At 46.8% G+C, this 19,146-nt stretch overlaps 2 protein-coding genes across 2 annotated transcripts in view; one reads left to right on the forward strand and one right to left on the reverse strand.

Annotated features, from left to right (window-relative positions):
* The first annotated feature begins 5,047 nt into the window (after positions 1–5,047).
* On the forward strand, positions 5,048–18,995 carry Hjurp (Holliday junction recognition protein). The gene is made up of 8 exons (XM_075951721.1): positions 5,048–5,185; positions 5,274–5,340; positions 7,703–7,758; positions 9,896–9,986; positions 11,070–11,128; positions 12,178–12,270; positions 13,484–13,556; positions 14,881–18,995. The coding sequence occupies exons 1-8, from the start codon at positions 5,090–5,092 to the stop codon at positions 16,284–16,286; spliced, it is 1,941 nt and encodes a 646-aa protein (XP_075807836.1). The 5' UTR covers positions 5,048–5,089; the 3' UTR covers positions 16,287–18,995.
* Mroh2a (maestro heat like repeat family member 2A) overlaps positions 18,965–19,146 on the reverse strand; it is a 37,956-nt gene continuing 37,774 nt past the window's right edge. The window contains exon 41 of the mRNA XM_075951719.1: positions 18,965–19,086. Coding sequence (XP_075807834.1) covers positions 18,965–19,086 — 122 coding nt within the window. The remainder of the gene's footprint in view (positions 19,087–19,146) is intronic.

Raw genomic sequence — 19,146 nt, forward strand, 5'->3', positions numbered from 1 at the left:
TCCCGCCACATGAAGGTAGAACAGAAATATCACTAGAGCCTTAGTCCTATTTTCCTAGCGGGGGGGAAAAAACCAAAAAACCACTTCTGGGTAAAGCTGGGGAGGTGAGGTGCCTTGGTGATAAAACATGGCCCAGTTGCATGGAGACAGGTTTAGAATGTCTGGAACCTCATATGTCTCACTGGGGGGCAGCGGGGAGGAATCTAATTTTGTAGAACTAAGGGAAAAAAACATATGATTGTCTATCTGTGTTCTTTAGTCCATGAATAACACAGTCTCATATTTGCATAACAGGAACCCATTATGGAAAATGTGGCCAAAAAGCACCCCTATTATTAAAAATGTTCCATTACTCCATCATTGATCTGAATATATCCTGGAAATATTTTTCATAAATGCATGCTCAAGTTGTGAAAACATACACATTTTTCAAAAACTTCTTATAGTTATGTGTAAGGGGCATATGAATGCGGGCACACATGGGAGCCAGAAAATGCACCCTCTAAAGATGGAGTTACTATTGCTCGTGAGCACCCTAACAAAAGTGCCGGGGACTAAACTTAGAATATCTGTAAGAACTGGGCATGGTTTTAACTGCTGAGCCATCTCTCCAGCTCCTTACAGACATCTTTAAATATATAATGTATATGTTTAGAACTTCCATCTAAGACTTAAATGCCCTATTCATCTTAGAAGCCAACGGATAAAGTTCTTCAAAATCGAATGGAACATAGATGGTAGGTTACCATCTTGCTCAACACCCTCAGAATGCTGAATGTAGTGGTTAGGGCTTTGTAAATAGCCCCAGGCCAAATTCCTGCCAACTTTTTTTTTTTAAAATTTGCTTAGATTTCAAAATGATCCATGGCATCAAAGCATAAACGTGTTTCGAAAGCCCTTGTTACATCATGGCACAGTGCCCTCTGGGAACACCGCATAAACAGATGCTCCCCTGAAGGGTCAGCAATACGTCCTCACTCCCTCTCTGTTACTACTGTTTAATTATGCTAATTTCATAGGCTTTGTGCCGCAGGTTTTCTGACTTTCGTAAGTCAGCATACGAAGGAATGGACTTCATTGTGGCGTCTTCACACGCACATTATACCCGACTCTTACTCATTTCTAATTAATTTTGAGATAGAACAATGATTATTACACTTCATCCCTTGTTGACAATTTCTGACCTTTGTCCTTTTCCCCTCAAGGATTTCCTACTCCTTTCTAAATGCTCTTGTTATTAGTCCTTCGTCAGATGTAACCTAACTGCTTTTTCCATTTTGTTCTTGGACGCCTAGATTTGTCTTAAGTTAGGCATTTTTGTCATAAAGCAGTGTTTCATTTCAGGGGCTGGAGAGGTGACTCAGTGGTTAGGAGAGCTTGATGCTGTGACGACCTGACTTTGCAACTCCATTTTAAAGAAGGGGCATCATCTTAAGGCATATAATGAGTGGGGGCCCGATCTCAGCTCCAGAGATGTGCTACGATAGTGGAATTTGAACGAATACCCTGAAAGTGGGCAATTAAGGAGCTAGGGAGCGGGACTATAAAATTTAACGAGGTCCAGATGTTTCTAGGAGGCATCCTGTCCTTGAAGATACCTTGTCAGTTATTAATGGCTCTTTGTTAGGGTTTTGTGCCCAAAAACTGACCAACGGTTTCAGAAACCTTACCCTATGCCCTTGTTACCCAATCCCAAAATGTCAGGACATGAACTCCCTGATTACAGCGTTTCCCCTTTGAAACTTCTCCCCTTCCCTGGGCTCGGGGCCACACTTCCCTCAGCCACCGTGTGGACACGCTGGTGGTATAGTCCAAACTCCAGTTTGAATATTAAAAGCCCTCTTGTGCTTCACATCAGAATCCAGCTCCGTGGAGTTTCCTTTGTTGGGGATCAGTAACTTGGGCTTAACAATGCGCTATCATGAGGGCCAGAGTTTGGATCCAGCATCCATGTCAAGTTGCTCAAAAAAAAAAAAGTCTGTAACTCCAGCTCTAGGGGATCCTATGTGACTTCTGGCCTCAGTGACCTCATATGCACACATACTAAACCCTTTTTCTTTTAAACGTTTCATTTCTCTATTTTTATATTCTTTCTTTATATTCTCTGCCTTTAGATTAATTTGGTGGGAGGGGAGGTTTCGAGGCAGGGTTTCTCTGTGTAACAGTCCTGGCTGTGAATAACAGAGTTATTTCAGAGAGTACGGTCTCTAAGTAAAACAAATACACAAGATAGTTTATAAGTAAGCAAAATATTCTAACAATATGAAAGAGTAAAATATAATTAATTGTGTGATAGCAAGTACTTGTATGTGTAGGTAATATAAATGCCTGAGTTTGCATACTGTAAAAACCATAATGAAAGAGGAGCCAGGATGTAGGTTCAGTGGTAGAACACTTTACTAACATGAGTGAGATCCTGGGTTCAATCCTCAGCGCTGCGTCCTGCCCTAAACCAACCACACAAAACAAGAAAATCTGAAAACCTTCAAAACAAAGTATCCAAGGTACTGATGAACACTAGGATTTGCCAATACTATAAGGCATGAAAGATTATATTTTTACAAATATGAAGAGAAAAGAGAAATTATTTCATTGAAGGAAAAAAATGGAGTCTCAGGCATATCGTAGACTGTCGAAGTGAAGAATAATTAGAATGTTTTATATTTGCACAAATTATTTGACTCTTGTTTTCCTATCTTGTCAAAGAATGTCTCTGTGCTAATTAGAATATGGGGTGATTCGGACATCATGCAAACGTGGGTGTGGAGACTTTAGCTATTGAAAAAACTTGGCACTCTGTATCCTGTTAGAGGTGATGAGAAGCAGTGAACATCAGAGCCCAAAAGGACTCAGAGAAGTTGGTCTGTTGGCTATGGTAGGTGTGAGCCGCTAGTAGTACATATGATCTGAATAAAAATGGCCCCTTTAGGCTCATATATTTGAATGCTTAGTCACAAGAGAGTGGAACCATTTGAAAAGATTATAAAGATTAGGAGGTACGGCCACATTAGATAGAGTAGGGGTGGTCTTGTTGGAGGAAGTATGTCACTGGGGTTGGACTTTGTGGTTTCAAAGCCAATACCAGGTTCAGTAGCTCTCTCTCTTCCTGCTCCCTATGGACCAGGATGTAGAATTCTTAACTATTTTTCCAACACCATGTCTGCCTGCATGCCACCATTGTCACCATGATGACAATGAACTAAGCTTCTGAAACTGTAAGCAAGCTAATTAAATGCTTTATTTTTGTAAGAGTTGCCTTGATCATGGTGTCTCTTCATAGCAATTGAAGAGTGACCAGGACAATAAGTGTATATGTGTGTATATATATGTATATGTATATACATATATATAATATCTAACTTTCATGACTAGAATTCACATCACTATATTTGAAAACTATTTCAATAATTAGCAAAATAGCATTTGTAAATAGCATCAAATATTTTTAAACTATTTTTATTAATAAAATATAGCATATCCTTGAATTGTATGTATATATACACTATATATGTGTGTGTGTGTGTATATATTCACTGACATAATAATATTTGGGACAAATTATCTGTTCTGTTTCATTTATGTAGTTTCTTTACTTGATTTTTCTCAGTGACTGATCAGTACTCTGAAACCATCTTCTATGAAGCTAAGCTTACTTTGATGAGCTATTTATGCTTTTTTTCCAACGCAGTGGATGTAAAAGCTCTATCTGAAATCAAAATTATCTGTAAATTGACAGTGTCTTGGATATTTTCTTATTGCTGTGAAGAATGCCTGGCAAAACACAAGTTAAGGAAGGAAAGCTTCATTTTAGCTTTCAGTTCGGAGAAATTCAGCCCGCTGTGGCAGGGAAGACACGGAAGCACTTAGGAGACAGAATGGCTATCTGGTACACACACACACACACACACACACACACACACACACACACACACACACACCGCTTTGCGCTGAAACAGCACAGCCTTCACATTTCCCCCCAGAGCCAGGTCCTGCTGGAGTAGGGACAGTCTGGATGGGATAGCCCCCAATTAGTAAACAACCCCAAGAGAGCCTGACAACTGATAGCCCTAAGCTAACCATCTTGAAAGGGACTTAGCGTATTTCTGTGGCTGTTGCAAATACATTGTGTGCGCATCCTCAGTCCGCGAGCCCGGAAGTTCCTCTTTCCTCTCCAGCTTCAGCAGGCTGACAGATGGGGAGGCCCCTCGAGGGACTTCTTGTCACTCAGTAATGATTCCAGTATCACCCAATATTGTGATAAGCACACTAACACAGCACATAAATGCAGCTGTTATGAAGCCAGAATAAAAGAAGCCAGAATAAAACCATCCTAAACTGCGGTTCAATCTCCCAGCCTTGCAATAAGAAAAAATCCAAAAAACTTACCTGAAAATTTTCTAAAATGTCAATCGTTGTAAATGCCCTCATAAAATGAACACCAAATAACCTACCACCTCAAGGAACAATATAAATGTCAATCAAGAAACCGTATATAATCAAAAACTGGAAAGGGAGTTGATGAAAACCCTAGGGTAAAAACCGTAGATTTTTGTCACATTTATAATATCCGTCAGCACTTTTTTCTTTTTTTTCACCTTTATAACTTGCAGGTCTTGTATTTGTATTTTACTGAAATTTGTTTGGTGAGGTTGTCCTTTTAAACTGACAAAACCTCTCAGCTGTCAAACTGCATCAGAGATCTTTTCAGTCAGCACTTTTAAACATGTCTTTTGTTGAAATTTATGGAAACTGGTTTTCCTGACTCCTTTCAGGACAGTTATTTGGCGATATCTCTCTCTCAGCCCTCCCAAGCAATTCAAGAAGGATCACCTCCGGGACCCAGCAGGGACACCCAGGCAACTCGTCCAGACGCCTCTAGAGGGCGCGGGAGTGCACCATGGGGAAGCAATGCGCATGTTCCTCCGCTCCGGCTGCCCTCCCTCCCTCCGTTTCCGCCGGAAGTGCTGGGAGAGGAGGGCGGTTCGATCGCGTAAAAACTTTTGAAAGAGCCTATCTGCGCGAGGGCGGTACTTTTGAACCGTTCGCGGCCTTTGGCGGTGCTGAGTCCAGGCAGTGAGCAGCCTGCGCCATGGATCCTGACGTTTCATCGTCTAGCCGGCTGGTGCGTCTTCTCAAAGAAAGACATAGGGGTTTCCAGACGTACATGCAGCGGCTGATAGCGAAGGTGAGCTGGGATGGCCGAGGCAGGGAGGGTGCGGCCGGCGGGCGGGAATCCAGCGCCCTGGGGTCTGACCGGCTCTCCTTCTCCGCAGTATAACCAGCCCTTTGAGGACGACCCGCTGGTGCAGATGGCCACGCTGACCTACGAGACACCCCAGGGTACGGAACCCTCCTCCTCGTGGCAGTGTTCTAGAAAAGTGGGGTTTAGAATTTGGAATGCAGCACCCGTTCCCCCTCACTCATAGGGGACCTTGCAACCGTGAATTGCTTTTTTTCCTAGTTCTTTCTCAAAAGGGAATGCCCGGAGACACGGTTGCAGCCTGATTTTTAAAATGCCTGGCGCGAAAGCCGGAGCTGATTGCTTAGCGGGACAGTGTCTCTGTGATATAAAAAGGATGTTTACAACCGTGGGTACTCCGTGTGGGTGTGTTCACATTCACCGGAGTGCGCAAGCCAATACCCGGGACTGCTCGGTTCTCATGGACTGGGCTGTGTAACTCGGACCCATCTGTTTTGGAGTGTCCGTCTATCAGGATGCAATTTTACCCCTCAGGAGCAATTTTATTTAATGCTATGGACTGCCTTAAGCGTCTTGGATTCTCTAACTGAGCTGTGTTTTGAATTTGATGAGGTCAGTTCCTTCCATAAGACATCCCTAATGTTTTCTTTTACTCATAAAATCTGATTTCAGATCACAATGTGCCAAGGGTCCACAGGACCCACTTTGACAAGCGCAGTCTTTGCCCTTAGTTTTCTCAGCTGTTCAAGGCACACGTTGGGTGAAAGTTTTACACAGGCAGAAACAGAAATAATACCGCAACAGGTTGCTTTTGCTCCAGATGGGATCAGGACCCAGTAATATAGGAATCCTTAGGGGTACTGCCTGTCTCTAGGCTTTTCTATGTGATTGTTCATGCAAGGGTGGGCAGTGTCTGGAATGTTTTGGACAGCCCATCTGTCTTGAATAACACTCATTTTTGCCGGTAAAAACCTGATGTTAGTTATATGAGAACAACCATGAAGTATCTTTACAGTTTGAGACCGTCACAGGTCAGCATATAAGAGCCCTCCCTGAGAACTGGCCAACCCACAGACTCCTAGGGCCATGGTTGTTAGTTGATAGCTCTGTATCCTAGCAAGCTCGTGGCTTGTATTCATGCCACGAGTCCCTCATCCTGTTACTTATTCTAAGAGAGTTTTTGACCTGGCATTTCCTAAGCTCCTGGCTCTCCCTGTGCAATATGAACAGTGTTCAAAGACGGATTGCAGTAGAGACATCAGGGGTGCAATCATTTGCCTGTATTGATGGTTCACCTGTGCCTGCGCTTGTGCATTTTGTAGAATTCCATTTCAGTCCTGCAGTGGAAGCTCCTGTTAAAAGTCATTGCCGTTGACCGGGCGGTGGTGGCGCACGCCTTTAATCCCAGCACTTGGGAGGCAGAGGCAGGCGGATCTCTGTGAGTTCGAGACCAGCCTGGTCTACAAGAGCTAGTTCCAGGACAGGCTCCAAAACCACAGAGAAACCCTGTCTCGAAAAACCAAAAAAAAAAAAGTCATTGCCGTTAAATGTGGATTCCCACAGAGAGGGCCACTCAGCCAGAGAAGCAACGCCTCGGTGGGGCGCTTGAGCCCATATACTCAAGCATCCCTGTCCTCTGGAAAGACTGTGTTGTGGTCAGCAGCTCCCAGAATTCACATGCTGGCTCCGCTACATGAACGGAAAACCTGGGTTATTTACTGCCAGTGAACATGGTCTCTGTCTCTTGGGCTTCTAGGAGGGTGTAAGAGTTACATGCAGGTGGGCTGTGGGTACTAAATGATGTCTCCTCGGTGAAATTTGGAGCATTGAGGGTGTTGTGTGAATTTTTTTTCCGCTTCTCTTTAATACAGTCATATCAAACCTCAAAACCCACCCTTCTTCTAAGTAACTTGTATTTTCTCAGGAGATTTAATTCACAGGTTCTGCTAGTGAGTGACAGGGCTGGGGCACTTGAACCCCAGCGTTCTCTGTACGTGGGCTTCTCTGTATCATGTCACTAGACTGCCCTAGGAAAGCACTGACTTCCAGGATGAGGTGCAGAAATTGCCCTATAAAAATGCCTGTTCTAAGCCAGGCAGCTGTAAGTACACGCCTTTAATCCTAGCTCTTGAGAGGCAAAGGCAAGTGGATCTTTGTGAGTTCCAGGACAGCTACGGCTATACAGAGAAACCCTTTCTCTGGGGGGAAAAGTTTGCTCTCTGAATGTATGTTCTATGTGCCCTTTCCCCAGTGAATGTGCATCTTAAGAGTATGGAATATGAGCTGTCCTCAGCTCTTCGGGTTGGTGGTTGAAATCGGGAAGCTGCTGCTTTCTGGGTCGGAGAGATTGTCATTAGTGATGTTTATCCAGCACTGTCACAATCTGAATTGCCTTTCATGTTCACCTTTTGTGCCGTTCAGCTTGGCTTTCTCTCCATGCATTTGGAGCAGAAACTGAGCATTTTGGGTTACTTCAATTAATTGTCGTCTTCCTCTTTTAAGGATTGAGAGTTTGGGGAGGAAAGCTGATAAAGGAAAGAAACAAGGGACAAACTCAGGTAACTGCCATCAGGTTTGCTGCCTTAATGTTTTGCTGTGGTGTGTTGATGTGACTCATCCCAGGGTGGGTGAGCCCCGAGGCCACTGCCGAGAGCTGTGAGGGACCACCCCAGGAACGCTTTTCTTCTTTGCGGACCCACTGAGAAGTGTTTCTTCTATTGCCTGGCTCCTGTGTGCTACATTTTCTCCAGCATAGTCCATAGGGCCCTCACGGCAGTCATATGTGTGCAGATGCTGGACCAGCTTGGAGACTTTCAGTCTGTGTGCGAGACCAGCTGGGGGCACCTTTATTGGGTCCTTACAAAGAAGACCAAATCTCGTTTCCTTTGAGGGAAAAGCAGTGCCCCCTTCCTTGTCTGCAGCCAGGCAGCAGAAAGATGAGAGGAGGCAGAGAGCCGACTCACACAGCCTTCTGCCCTTCTCTTCCTCAGCCACACAGCTCGTGACCTGACAGGGTTTCCTGGACGGCATCTGTAGTTTACCTTCCTGCTGCGAGACTGGGTGTGACCTGTTGCCCTGGTTATAAGTGTAAGGCTGTCTAGTCAAATTGAATCTCAGGCAGCCATGATTCCTGGGGGAGCCTGTTACCCAGAGTAGAACATCAAAATTAAGGTTACATTGCATTAACAGCCATTCTGGTAACTAATTAACTAAGCTTCCTGTTTAATTATTATAGCTGCAGGAAGGCTAGAGCTCGTGGGTTAGCGGACGGCCGTGCCACCTTAGTTCCTATCTGTAAGTGCACCTCACACCCCTTTCCAGTTAACCAGTAAGGGAACCCTTGTTTTCACCAGCTGGTGTACTCTAAATGCCTTTTGGCTTTTTGAGACAAAAATCATTGTAGCCCAAACTAACCTGGAACTCACTATGTAGCCCAGGCTGGCCTCAGACTCTCATCAGCCCTTCTCTGGCCTCTGGAGTGCTAGTATTACAGCCACGTTCCGTGGTGACTGGGGTTTGTTTGTTTGTTTGTTTGTTTGTTTGTTTGTTTGTTTGTTTGTTTGAAATTGCTCTTCAGTTCCAAGGAAGGCATTTGGCCCTTGCACCTTCCTCTGTTATGAATCGGGGTCTGCATGCTTTGTCTGTGAAGATGTAAGTACTTGGGGATGTGCCGGGCATGTGTGTGTTATTGTTGGTCAGCTCTGTCGTGTGAGGGAAGCCACCAGAGGGGTGAAAGTGAGTACAGCTGACCTATTCCATGGCTTGGTTTATAAAGCCCATTGCATGGCCCTCAAGGAGCAGCCCATCCGAGTCCTTGTGTCCTCCTGGGCCACAGAATGGAGGGACACACCTGACAGCCCAGCGCTAGAATGGTCATCCTGGTAGCAAAAGTTATTTAAGGTTTTTCTTTAAAACGTAGACGATCTCTGCCTGGGGTCTGTAGAATTGCTAGAACTTTATTAGGACTAGAAAAGTGAGCGTGCATGGCCTGTAGGTACAGCTGGGGACCTCCACAGTGTTACTGGGTTTATCATTGCTGATCTCCCCCCAAGACCAAGTGTTTGTGCTGGTTCCAAGATTGCCCTGGGTGGGAGGCAGGAAGTCAGGATGGACTGACTCCCCATTGCCCTGCGCTGGTTTGTCATCGGCTCACACATACAAGCAGTAGGGGTGCTGAGGACTGCCTGCTTCCGTGAGTGTCAGGAGTTACTTAGTTTGGTGCTGATGGGCCACCTCAGGTCCCCTGGGCCCATAGAGCTAGCACCTGAAAGGACATCGCTCACTGGGCTGGCTTCTAAAATCATGCAAGCAGCCTCCTATGTTGAGTGCTGACGCTTTACTAACAGGCACTTGTTGGTGCCGTCTTCGTGGAGCCTGGTGAACACAGGCCTTAGAGAGCAGAAGTGGCCTCCCTGGGGGAGTGACCATTTGACAGTGCTCAGTGGCTCCACCCAGCAGGACTGCAGTGGCCACTTGTAGATCCAGGTCAGCCTTGTGGGTCCCTGACTACCGCTGTAGTCTCTCCTTGACCAGTGGAACTTCCCACTGTCTTCTGGAGTCTTGAGGCCTTCAGTAAGCATGTTTATTTCCCTGGTGTGTCCCACTAGGATTGTGAATGTATGGTATACAATGGCTAGAAATGTGTTGTTACTTCATCAAGCTTGTATTTCTTGGTTTTTTTTTTTATACCCTAAGGACCCTTCTACGAAGATGATTACCAGACTAAATAGGCAAGCTCCGGAGGACAGTGAGCGTTTTCAGCTCTGGACAGACGTCCTGGAAGCTGGTGAGTGTCACCTTGTTAGAAAGGGAGGCTAGGGACAAGGCTGGCTTGTCTCCTACAGCAGTTTACAGCTGAGGTATCTCATTGTTAAGGTTTTATGTAGATTTCTTGTCCTCCTAGGTCCTTGGGTGGGGACCCATGTCTTTCCCATTAGTGTCAACAACTAGTAAATCTTAGGGCTTGCCCATGAAGGTGATTGGAGCATCAGCATCTATAGACATGGCCCCTCCCCCGCCTCTGCAGCCAATGTCTGTCTTTCCTTTCTCAGCTTCGCTCCCTTCCCAAGGTTTTCAGGCTGTGCTCTTTCTGTCTCCCCAGCTCCCTCCAGTCATTCCCTTTGAGGCCAAATTGCAGAAAGGTAGTTTTTTCCAAGTGGAAACAGGGAGAAGGTGGTGATACTGCTTGCTGGAGTTCCTCATTTACTGGTATTAATTCAGATTCTAGCTCCACAAACACCTAGATCCACTACCTCCGCCACTGCTTGAAGCTACTCAGAATGGTTCCCTGAGTGCTTGCTTGCTACCTTGGGTGTCGAGCACCCGTGAATGTTTCAGTGAGTCCTAAGTTAAAAATTCTGCTCCTCAGCCTGACTAGCCTCATTTCACTGTCCGGGGACAGTAGGTGGGGACTCAATTAACCCTGGGAGTTTGGTCTGCTTGGCGACTGTCAGAGTGTCTCAGATCAGAGGTCACTGAAGTGGAGAGTCTGCTGCTCCTGTTGTCAGTGGGGTATCTCCCTGATCAGAGGCACTGGACTACTGGTAATCAGGTTTTGGTTTTGTTTTGTTTTGTTTTTTGTTTGTTTGTTTGTTTTGTTTATTGAGACAGGGCTTCTCCGCGTAGCCTTGACTGTCCTGGAACTTGCTCTATAGACCAGGCTGGCCTCAAACTCAACAGAGATCAGCCTGCCTCTGCCTCCTGAGTGCTGGGATCAAAGGCGTGCACCACACTCTTAACCCCTAAGCCATCTTCCCACCCCCAGAGGAACATTCTTAAGCTAACAGGGATCTTTACTGTAGGCATGTCTCAACTGATGCAAAAACTACCTATGAGATGCTCACGTGTTCAAATGTTCTCTGCTTTTCAGAAAGCAGCAGTGCAGATACAAGGTCAGACCAAGAGGAACAGCTATCTTGCACCTCGCTGGTAAGAGAAGTTTCTAGTGACAATGGGCAGAATCGTGTGGCTGCAGCTCCCAGACAGCATATGAGCTGGGGTAGCACCCCTCCTGTCTAGATGTCCCCCAAGTTGCTGCTGCTGCCCTCCGCTCTGGTCACCCCTTCAGATCCCGAGGCCCCCACTCCTCAGAGGCCAGTGCTCTGCTAGCCTCCACTGTTGGCTGACATAGACTAGTTCAGGAAGGTGTGGCTACATGCCATCATCCTTGACGCTGTGGTTTATGGTTACCCAGCCTAGCCTTGACCTCAGACACTGAATTGCTGAGTACTTCCAGGTCAGCGTTTAAAAATCTAAAAATCTATATGGTCATCTGGGCTGTGGTGGCACACGTCTTAATTCCAACACTTGAGAGACAGGGACAGGTGGATCTCTGAGTTCATGGTCAACCTGGTCTACAGAGTTAGTTCCAGGACAGCTAGGGTTGTTTATACAGAGAAACCCTGCCTCAAAATATCAAATAAAAAATAAATTTGTATGGTCACAAAGTTACTAGCCTAAAAGCTGAGTGTCCTTATGTATTGTTTCCTGTAGTTGTCCCCAGGGTGCAGGTGACCTGCCTCCTTGTACCCTGTGGGTCTCACTTCCATGGTTGGTTAGTGAAGGTGACAGCCCGCATGGAGCTTAATTGGTAGAGCACTTTCCTGGCCATGTGCACTGGATGTCAGAAAGGGAGGTGAACCCTTCTGGTGTCGAGAGTGGGAAAGCCAAGACTCCCTTCTCAGTCTGCAGCCAGAGTGTTAGATTGTCTCCAACCTCCCCACTTTCTTTCTGAGTGATGCTGTCATAGAAATCTTCAGGGTTGTATGCTCTGGGTCGTTTTAGTTTAGATCCCTGATAAATTCCCTGCAGCCGCACAGTGGGTCTGGAAGCTCTAAGGCCCACGCCACTTTGTACCAGCGGATGCGGGAGAGTGACTGAATAACTTCCCGTAAATAGTCAAGCACTCCGGAGCTTTCGGATTGTCCAGGCTGAAAGTACCAGCATTCTCACTCAGTGTCCTGACTTCTTCTGATCAGCTTTCAGGGCCTGGAAGCCCTCTGAAAAATGACTTAAGAAGGAAGTACTTGGCCAAGATGCATATCCTGCTTCGAGATGAGGAGTATTTTAAGGTAATTTGTGTGTGCTGGTGAGACTGACCAGGCATTGAAGACAAATTGGGGTGCAGTAGTCGGGACCTCATGTGCTGTCCTCGGAGCCTGTGAAGGGATTTGGTGATTATGTCCACACTCTTCACAAACTGTCAGCCTCTCTCTTAGTGAGCACCTGGGAGGACTCGGGGAGTCACGCGGGGGTGCCTTGTCCTCTGCGGGGGACTGCTCAGCTCCGGTGGGCACAGACTCCAGTGCAGCTCTAGGGCTAGCTGCACAGCTGAGGAAGTAGTTACCCCACCTTCCTGCTCCCAGCCTGCAGGCCTCTCTCCTAGCCCTGGTGCCCTCTGCTTGACGGCAGTGCTTTCTCGGTGCTTTTGCCTTACCCAGCCCAGGACCACCTGCCATGGGGTGATGTCACCCACAGTGGGCTGGGCCCTCCTTCATCAGTTAATCAAGACATGCCCACAAACTACTTGCTGAAAGACTCACCCGCTTGAGGTTCTCTTCAGGTGACTATAGGCTACATCAGGTTGATAGCTAATGCTAACTAGGGCAGTTGGTGTTGGAGGTTACCCAAAAGATGTCACCTCTGGTTTCCCAGATCATCTTTCATAAATCAAAGGACACCCTAATACCCTATTGTCAGATGCCTAAGGAGTAATGTTAAGTAACAAGCAATGGCACCCCTCTGACGGCTGCAAGTTCCCGTGAAGTCAATAATTCCCTATCACCTAGCAGAGTAGGTGACGTCCTCCTGGCTGTTATGTGGTCAGAGGAGAGGGCTGGAATTAGACCTGAGTTTATCTGACCTCTGCCCACCACCTACGTGGCCTCTGGACATTCTGACTAAGCCAAGTTGTCCCAGTTAGGGTTTCTGTTGCTGTGAGAGACACCATGACCACAGCAACTCTTATAAAGGAAAACATTTAATTGACATGGTGGCTTCGAGTTTCGGGAGTTGAGTCCATTATCCTCATGTCGAGCACAGTGGCAGGCAGGCAGGCAGGCATGTAATGGTAGAAGTGCCATCCTTGGTCGGGCGGGGAGTGCTGCCAGAACTGTGGCTGTGTCCTTGGGGACAGAGTTCTTAGATGTTTAGGAACACCCTTTCCCTCTGTGGCCACTGTCATGTTACAGATACACTGCCATGTGTATTTTTAGGACAAACCCAGTTCTATAAGCCCAAGGTCTTAATATCCCAAACTCTTAGAATCATTGGTTCTGATTTCAGAACACCGAGAAGAGAGAAGGAAAAAGCACACTCATGCCTTGGGTTCCTTCCTCGCCTGTCACACCAGAACCTGGTGAGTATGAGGGAGTGATTACATGAACTTTTTATCTGTGGAGACTTGGGGCCCTTGGCACCACCTATGGTGGGTGTTCAATGTGGGCTGTGTCTCAGCAACATAAACTTAGTGATGTGTGCATATCCTAGAACGTAAAGACCACTTCAGTAGAGTCTCACTGTAGCCCAGGCTATCCTGCAAATTCTTATAGTGAGCTGGTTTTCCCTCTATGGTCATGATACCATGTGTTTTGTAGCTCTTTGCCCTCGGTGTGAACATTTTGAGTCTAGCAGCACAGGGGTAACCAGTGGCCATCCATCCTGTGTGTCACAGGTAACATTGGTTGTCATTCCTTCACTGACCGTCCCTGGCACATATGTATGGACATGAGCACTCTATAGTTACTTAGCTCATATTTGCAGCACCCCTAAATGCTTCACACGTTCTTTCCAGGAGCCAGGTGATTCTCCATGACTATAGCAAGTTCAGAATGTGCCAGAAACTTCTCATTGGCATGATAAAGTTTTACCAATTGAGCCACAGTGTCCTTTGTAGCCATTTTTGTTCTTTTAACAGTGGACCCAATCAGATGGGTCCCGTTGCATTTAGCAGCCCCATGAGTTGCCACCGCTGTTGTTTTTCATGCTTTTCACCTGTCTTGGGTGCTCCAGCTGGGCTTCTCCCATTTCTATAGGATGGATTTTACCTTTTAAAATCCGTAAAATAGTCGTGTAATACAGCAGTCAAAGCTGCACCTTGCACAGACACATGTCTTCCCAGCCATCCCTATAGAGGTCAGGAGTTTAAGGTCACTTACTGGCTTTTGTTCTACATGTGCATGCATGTGTTGAGGTGCTACAGACCAGAGTCCAGATTCCCCTGGCGCTGGAGCCACAGGCATTTGTCTGTTGCCTATTGCAGGTGCTGGGAAGCGAACTCTGATACTCTGGAAGGGCAGCAAGTGCTCTTAACCCCTGAGTCATCTCTCCAGGCCCCTGTGTTGGCTTTTTTGATTGAATATGCTTATGTTTATAGAATTTTCCTTTCTAATTTATTTTTAAAGTTTTTAATCCATGTATGTATTGTGTTGGCCTTTGAGTTGACAGCCATCTATAACCAGTATGATGGGGAGAAGACTACTCTTGCAAAACTGGGGTGAAAAGTCAAAATCTAATTCTGGTTGCTAGAATAAAGCCTCCCAAGGAGATCTATCCTTAACATCCTCAGGGTTACTTCATGATATTTTAAACCGTGTGATTGTGATCCCTCTTGAGCTCTCCAACCTCTAAGTATGGGCAAGTTGAGCCATGGTTTACCCTGACTTTGTATATTTTTCTTCCAGGATGCCAGGATAGTATCTCTACAGAGAGCTTTAGTAGCCCTAAAGAGTCGACTTCAGCTGATATGACCATTATACCTAGAAATGACAGCTTCTCCTTACTAGAGACCAGCAGCCACAGTCTAAGCAGCCAGTCCCCTGAGGCTGCTGACATTTGCAATGTGACGGTCAGTGATATGTATGAAGGCATGATCCATTCGATGAGTCAGCTGCTGAGCCTACAGCCCTCGTGCATAATCTCCACCAAGACCTACATCAACCAGAACTGGAACCTCAGGAGGCGGCTCTCGCGTAAGAGTGGGCTACACTTGAATAGGACATACTGCTACAGGAGCAAGCCCTCCCGAAGGAGCTCCAATCCAGGGAAAGAGGCCATGATACTGAGAAACTGCACCAACTTACCGCACATTGTTCCCCTCAAGACAGACTTAAAACCGGAAAGAGGAACTCTCAAAGGAAGCAAACTCCAAGTCCATAAATGCAGTCCAGCTTGGAAGGCGCATCACGGGATGCCTCAGAAGTGTTTGGACTTAAACACACCTAACTGTCTTGAGCAAGAAAATGGAGCGAAGGTATTCCCGTTGCTAATTTCACCTGGTAAAATAGTTCCCAGACCAAGGATGCTACCTGGGGAAATTGAAATGAAATTTGACAAACTTGCTCAGGAGTATAGCCTGTCTCCTGGGAAACAGCTTTGCCAGACTGGCCCCACTGAGTCCTGGGCTCTCGATGTGTACAGAGGTGCTTCTAGACGCCTGGGCAGCCCCCAGGACATAAAAACCCACAGGTTGAGTTCACTTTTCAGCAGAGAAAAGGCAAAGAGGTCAAGTGAGGCTTTTGAAGACCTGAGCAAAATATCTGTCAAAGCCAACAGATGCCTCCCGAGGCCCCATCCTGCTCCGTTAGCATCAGAGGACAGCACCTCACAAAACCCAGGCCTTTCTCTTCAAGGACCTGATTCTGGGCCAATCAGAAGAAAGACAGCATCACCCAGGACGGCTGTTTTAACACCATGGAGAAGGTCTTGGCCCAGTGGGGAGGACCGCTATGAAGGGATTAAAAAAGAATTTGATAAGCTTTATCAGAAGTATTGCCTGCTTTCACCTCAGCGGGTGAAGGTGACCTCATATGTTAAAGTATCTCCAAAAAAAGCTGGTGCAGCTGTTCCTTGTCAGACAGCCGACTTAAGAAAATTAAATCCAGACTCTGGATTCTGGTGTTCCCCAAAATTGGCAACACCTGACAGGAACAGAAGCCTGCAGGGCTCAGTTCCAGCTGAGGCACACATATCTGTGCGGACTGCTCCTACCTCTGAGAGAGACTCTCCAGTTCCAGCAAAGAGGCTCAAGTTGTCATACTTCCCTCAGGATTCTTCAGGAGCAGCAGACCAAACAATGCCCTGGCCATAGAAGCAGACTAGCCCCGTGTGGCCGGGTTGCTGAGGAGGTGTTTCTGTCTGTTGAGCATGATGACTATGTGGAGGGAGTAGCTGTGGGGAGACAAGGCACTATGGCAGACACTTCTGTTTCTCTTGCTGGAGATGCAACCACTGCACCGTCAACCACTGCAGCTCCCTCCCTGTAGCCGTCAGCCCCTGTCCAGCCACCTCCCCTGCTCCGCATCACCAGCATCTTGGTCTTTTCATGTGGAATGTTAGTTGGTGCCTTGGGCTTCCCCAGCCACTCAGCCAAACTTACCCATTATTGGGTCTCCTAATTCTATTCAGGGGGATTCTCGATGGCTTTCTTTCTCTTAATTTTAATTATCTGCCTTGTCTCTACTCCCCTCTCCCTCACATCTTATCCATCCTCACTTCTGCCTCTGTGTAGCTGAATGTCTCTGGGTACCCATGAGTGCTTCTATGGGACATGGTGTAGACATGGGTAAGTCCGTGAATTTGGGACATAACACAACCATTGGCTTGATCTTTGGAGCTCTGGATTTTGTTTTTTTCTTTTTGGGGTTTTTGTTTCATTTGGTTTTTGAGACAGAGTGTGAGCTGACCTCAGCCTCACTGTATAGTCCAGGTGCCCTTGAGTTCCTGATCCTCCTGCCTCTGTTTCCCAAATCCTGAGACTATTTTTATTTTCCAATTTATTTCCATGGGTAAAATACTTTGTAAACTATATATTCCTGGTTGAACTTCCAGAAAGGGACCCACCTAGGATCAGGCCAGATGACACCAGAAGCAACCCCAGTCCTAGGTGCCACGCCAACTGGGTCTCTGGCTGCCTGGTGTGGCGGGTGTCCCTGGTAGGGTGTGCCCGCAACAATCCCCTTTGCTGTTGGTCGTAAGTTGTTTGCCTAGTTGCCTCAACCCCCAGAGCCCCCTTTGGCTTTCCTCGGCGAAACAGCCCCCATCATGTGTCTCAGTGGCCCGCTCCAGACACTGGAAGTGATTGTAAGATTGTACTCATGTTTGGGTCCTAAGACCCTGGGGGGAAGGAAGGGTCTTTAGAGACCTTAGCCACTTACAGATAGTCTGCCTTCAACTTGCCCAATAGCCTTTGTAAATGACGCCCAGCCCAGCAATGGAAGCAGCTACGACTCGGTGCCCACTGGTGCGCTCTGCTGACGGCGACCAACATTGTGCTGGGCCTTCACCTTGGGTTTTTGTTGTTTGGGGGAGTTGTTTTGAGGTGCTAAGGATGGAACCCAAGCTTCATGCTTGCTTCATGACTGCTGACACAGACTCACACTCCAGTCTGCCCACTTGAGTCTGACAGATTCCCAAGGCCCTTCTGTTCTCTTCACCTCTGCTGGAGCTGGGCTTACTCTGGGTTCACATGAACCTATCTAGTACCAAACATCATAAATAACTTCTCTGATTTGTTACTTTTCTGATATTATGTGTAATTACAGTAGCTAAAGAGCTTAAACCTTTTGTTGTTATTGTTTTGTGGGTTTTTTTTGTTGTTGTTGTTTGTTTGTTTGTTTTTTGAGACAGGGTTTCTCTGTATCTTTGGAGCCTGTCCTAGAACTAGCTCTTGTAGACCAGGCTGACCTTGAACTCACAGTGATCTGCCTGCCTCTGCCTCCCAAGTGCTGGGATTAAAGGTGTGCACCACCACGGCCCAGCCTAGCTTAAACCTTTTACTCTCCAGAATTCTGTTACTTTATAAAAGAAAAATCCACATCAGAAATGGGACATTTCCTCAGTTGTGCTGGTCACCTTTTAGCCTATAAGTGTTGCACACAGTGGGGAGGGGAGCCCAAGGCATAGATGTGTGTAGATATGTTACATGGCCCATCTTGGGCCGGTGCACAAGTGGCTCTAGAGTAACTAATATCAATACTTTACTGCTTATTCAGGGGAAGCCAAAAAAAATAAAATAAAATAAGAAGCTACAAAAATCACCCTTGGTGAGAGGTCTCAGCAAGCGAGTTGCTTCTGGCTGGGTGATTGCCTCCTTGGTTGGGGTGGGGGTTGGGGGAGTCCCCTTCATGGTGCTGCCTTCAATACAGTTGTCTGCCCTAACCTCAGCCTTGACCACTCCGATGCCATCCCAAGACTTAGAAAATCTGTCCTTCTTTCTCTCTTTCCCATCTGTCTTCTAAATACGGGCTAATTACCCTTTTTCCTCCTTGCCAAACTGTTCCAGGGCCCCACTGAACTGTTCCAGCAACATTCCTTGAACACCTCAGGCCGGGATAAGCTTTGAACATTGCTTCCCCAGTGAAGCTCCCCTGGGTGTCATGATCGGCTATGGATACATCTGCCTTCTGCTTTAGGAATTAGGTCCCTGGGGGCAGGCTGGGCAGTAGTTTCACCTTCCCTTGCTGCTTGGCACCATGCCCAGATGTGGGAGACCACTGCATGACCACACCCACAAAGGCTCAGCAAAGGATGAAGAGGCCCCATTGCCCCTAGGTCAGCTCTAGGATGCCGTGTCCACCTAGCCAGGAACCTGCACTCCAGAGAGCCATGGAGGAATATTTCAGAGGGAAAAGAGATGGGTACACATTCTTTATCAAGTTGTTTTTTGTTGTTGTTTTTTCTACAAATGAAATCATTTTCTACAAAATGATTTGCCTTGCTACGGCAGACGTGACCCTGACGAGAGTTTACACCTTACATTGGGGCCACTTAGGGCAGTCCTCTGGGTGAAGCCAAGAGCCAGTGCTGATTGCAGTTGTCCAGGACTTTGAGGGTCTCCAAGGCCGCCCTCCTGACCCCAGCATCAGAATCTAGCTGTAGGTCCTGGAGAGCTGAGTGGGAATAGGAAAGAACAGGCCTGGTCAGGACCACATGAACTCTGCAGAGGGAGG

Source organism: Microtus pennsylvanicus, chromosome 17, assembly GCF_037038515.1.
Source record: "Microtus pennsylvanicus isolate mMicPen1 chromosome 17, mMicPen1.hap1, whole genome shotgun sequence".
Classification (NCBI taxonomy): domain Eukaryota; kingdom Metazoa; phylum Chordata; class Mammalia; order Rodentia; family Cricetidae; genus Microtus; species Microtus pennsylvanicus.

Coding starts and splice junctions, on each gene's coding strand:
- Hjurp (XM_075951721.1), top strand. CDS start 5,090: ATGGATCCTGACGTTTCATCGTCTAGCCGGCTGGTGCGTCTTCTCAAA. Junction 11,129..12,177: donor AGCTATCTTGCACCTCGCTG/GTAAGAGAAGTT, acceptor TCTTCTGATCAG/CTTTCAGGGCCTGGAAGCCC. Junction 13,557..14,880: donor GCCTGTCACACCAGAACCTG/GTGAGTATGAGG, acceptor TTTTTCTTCCAG/GATGCCAGGATAGTATCTCT.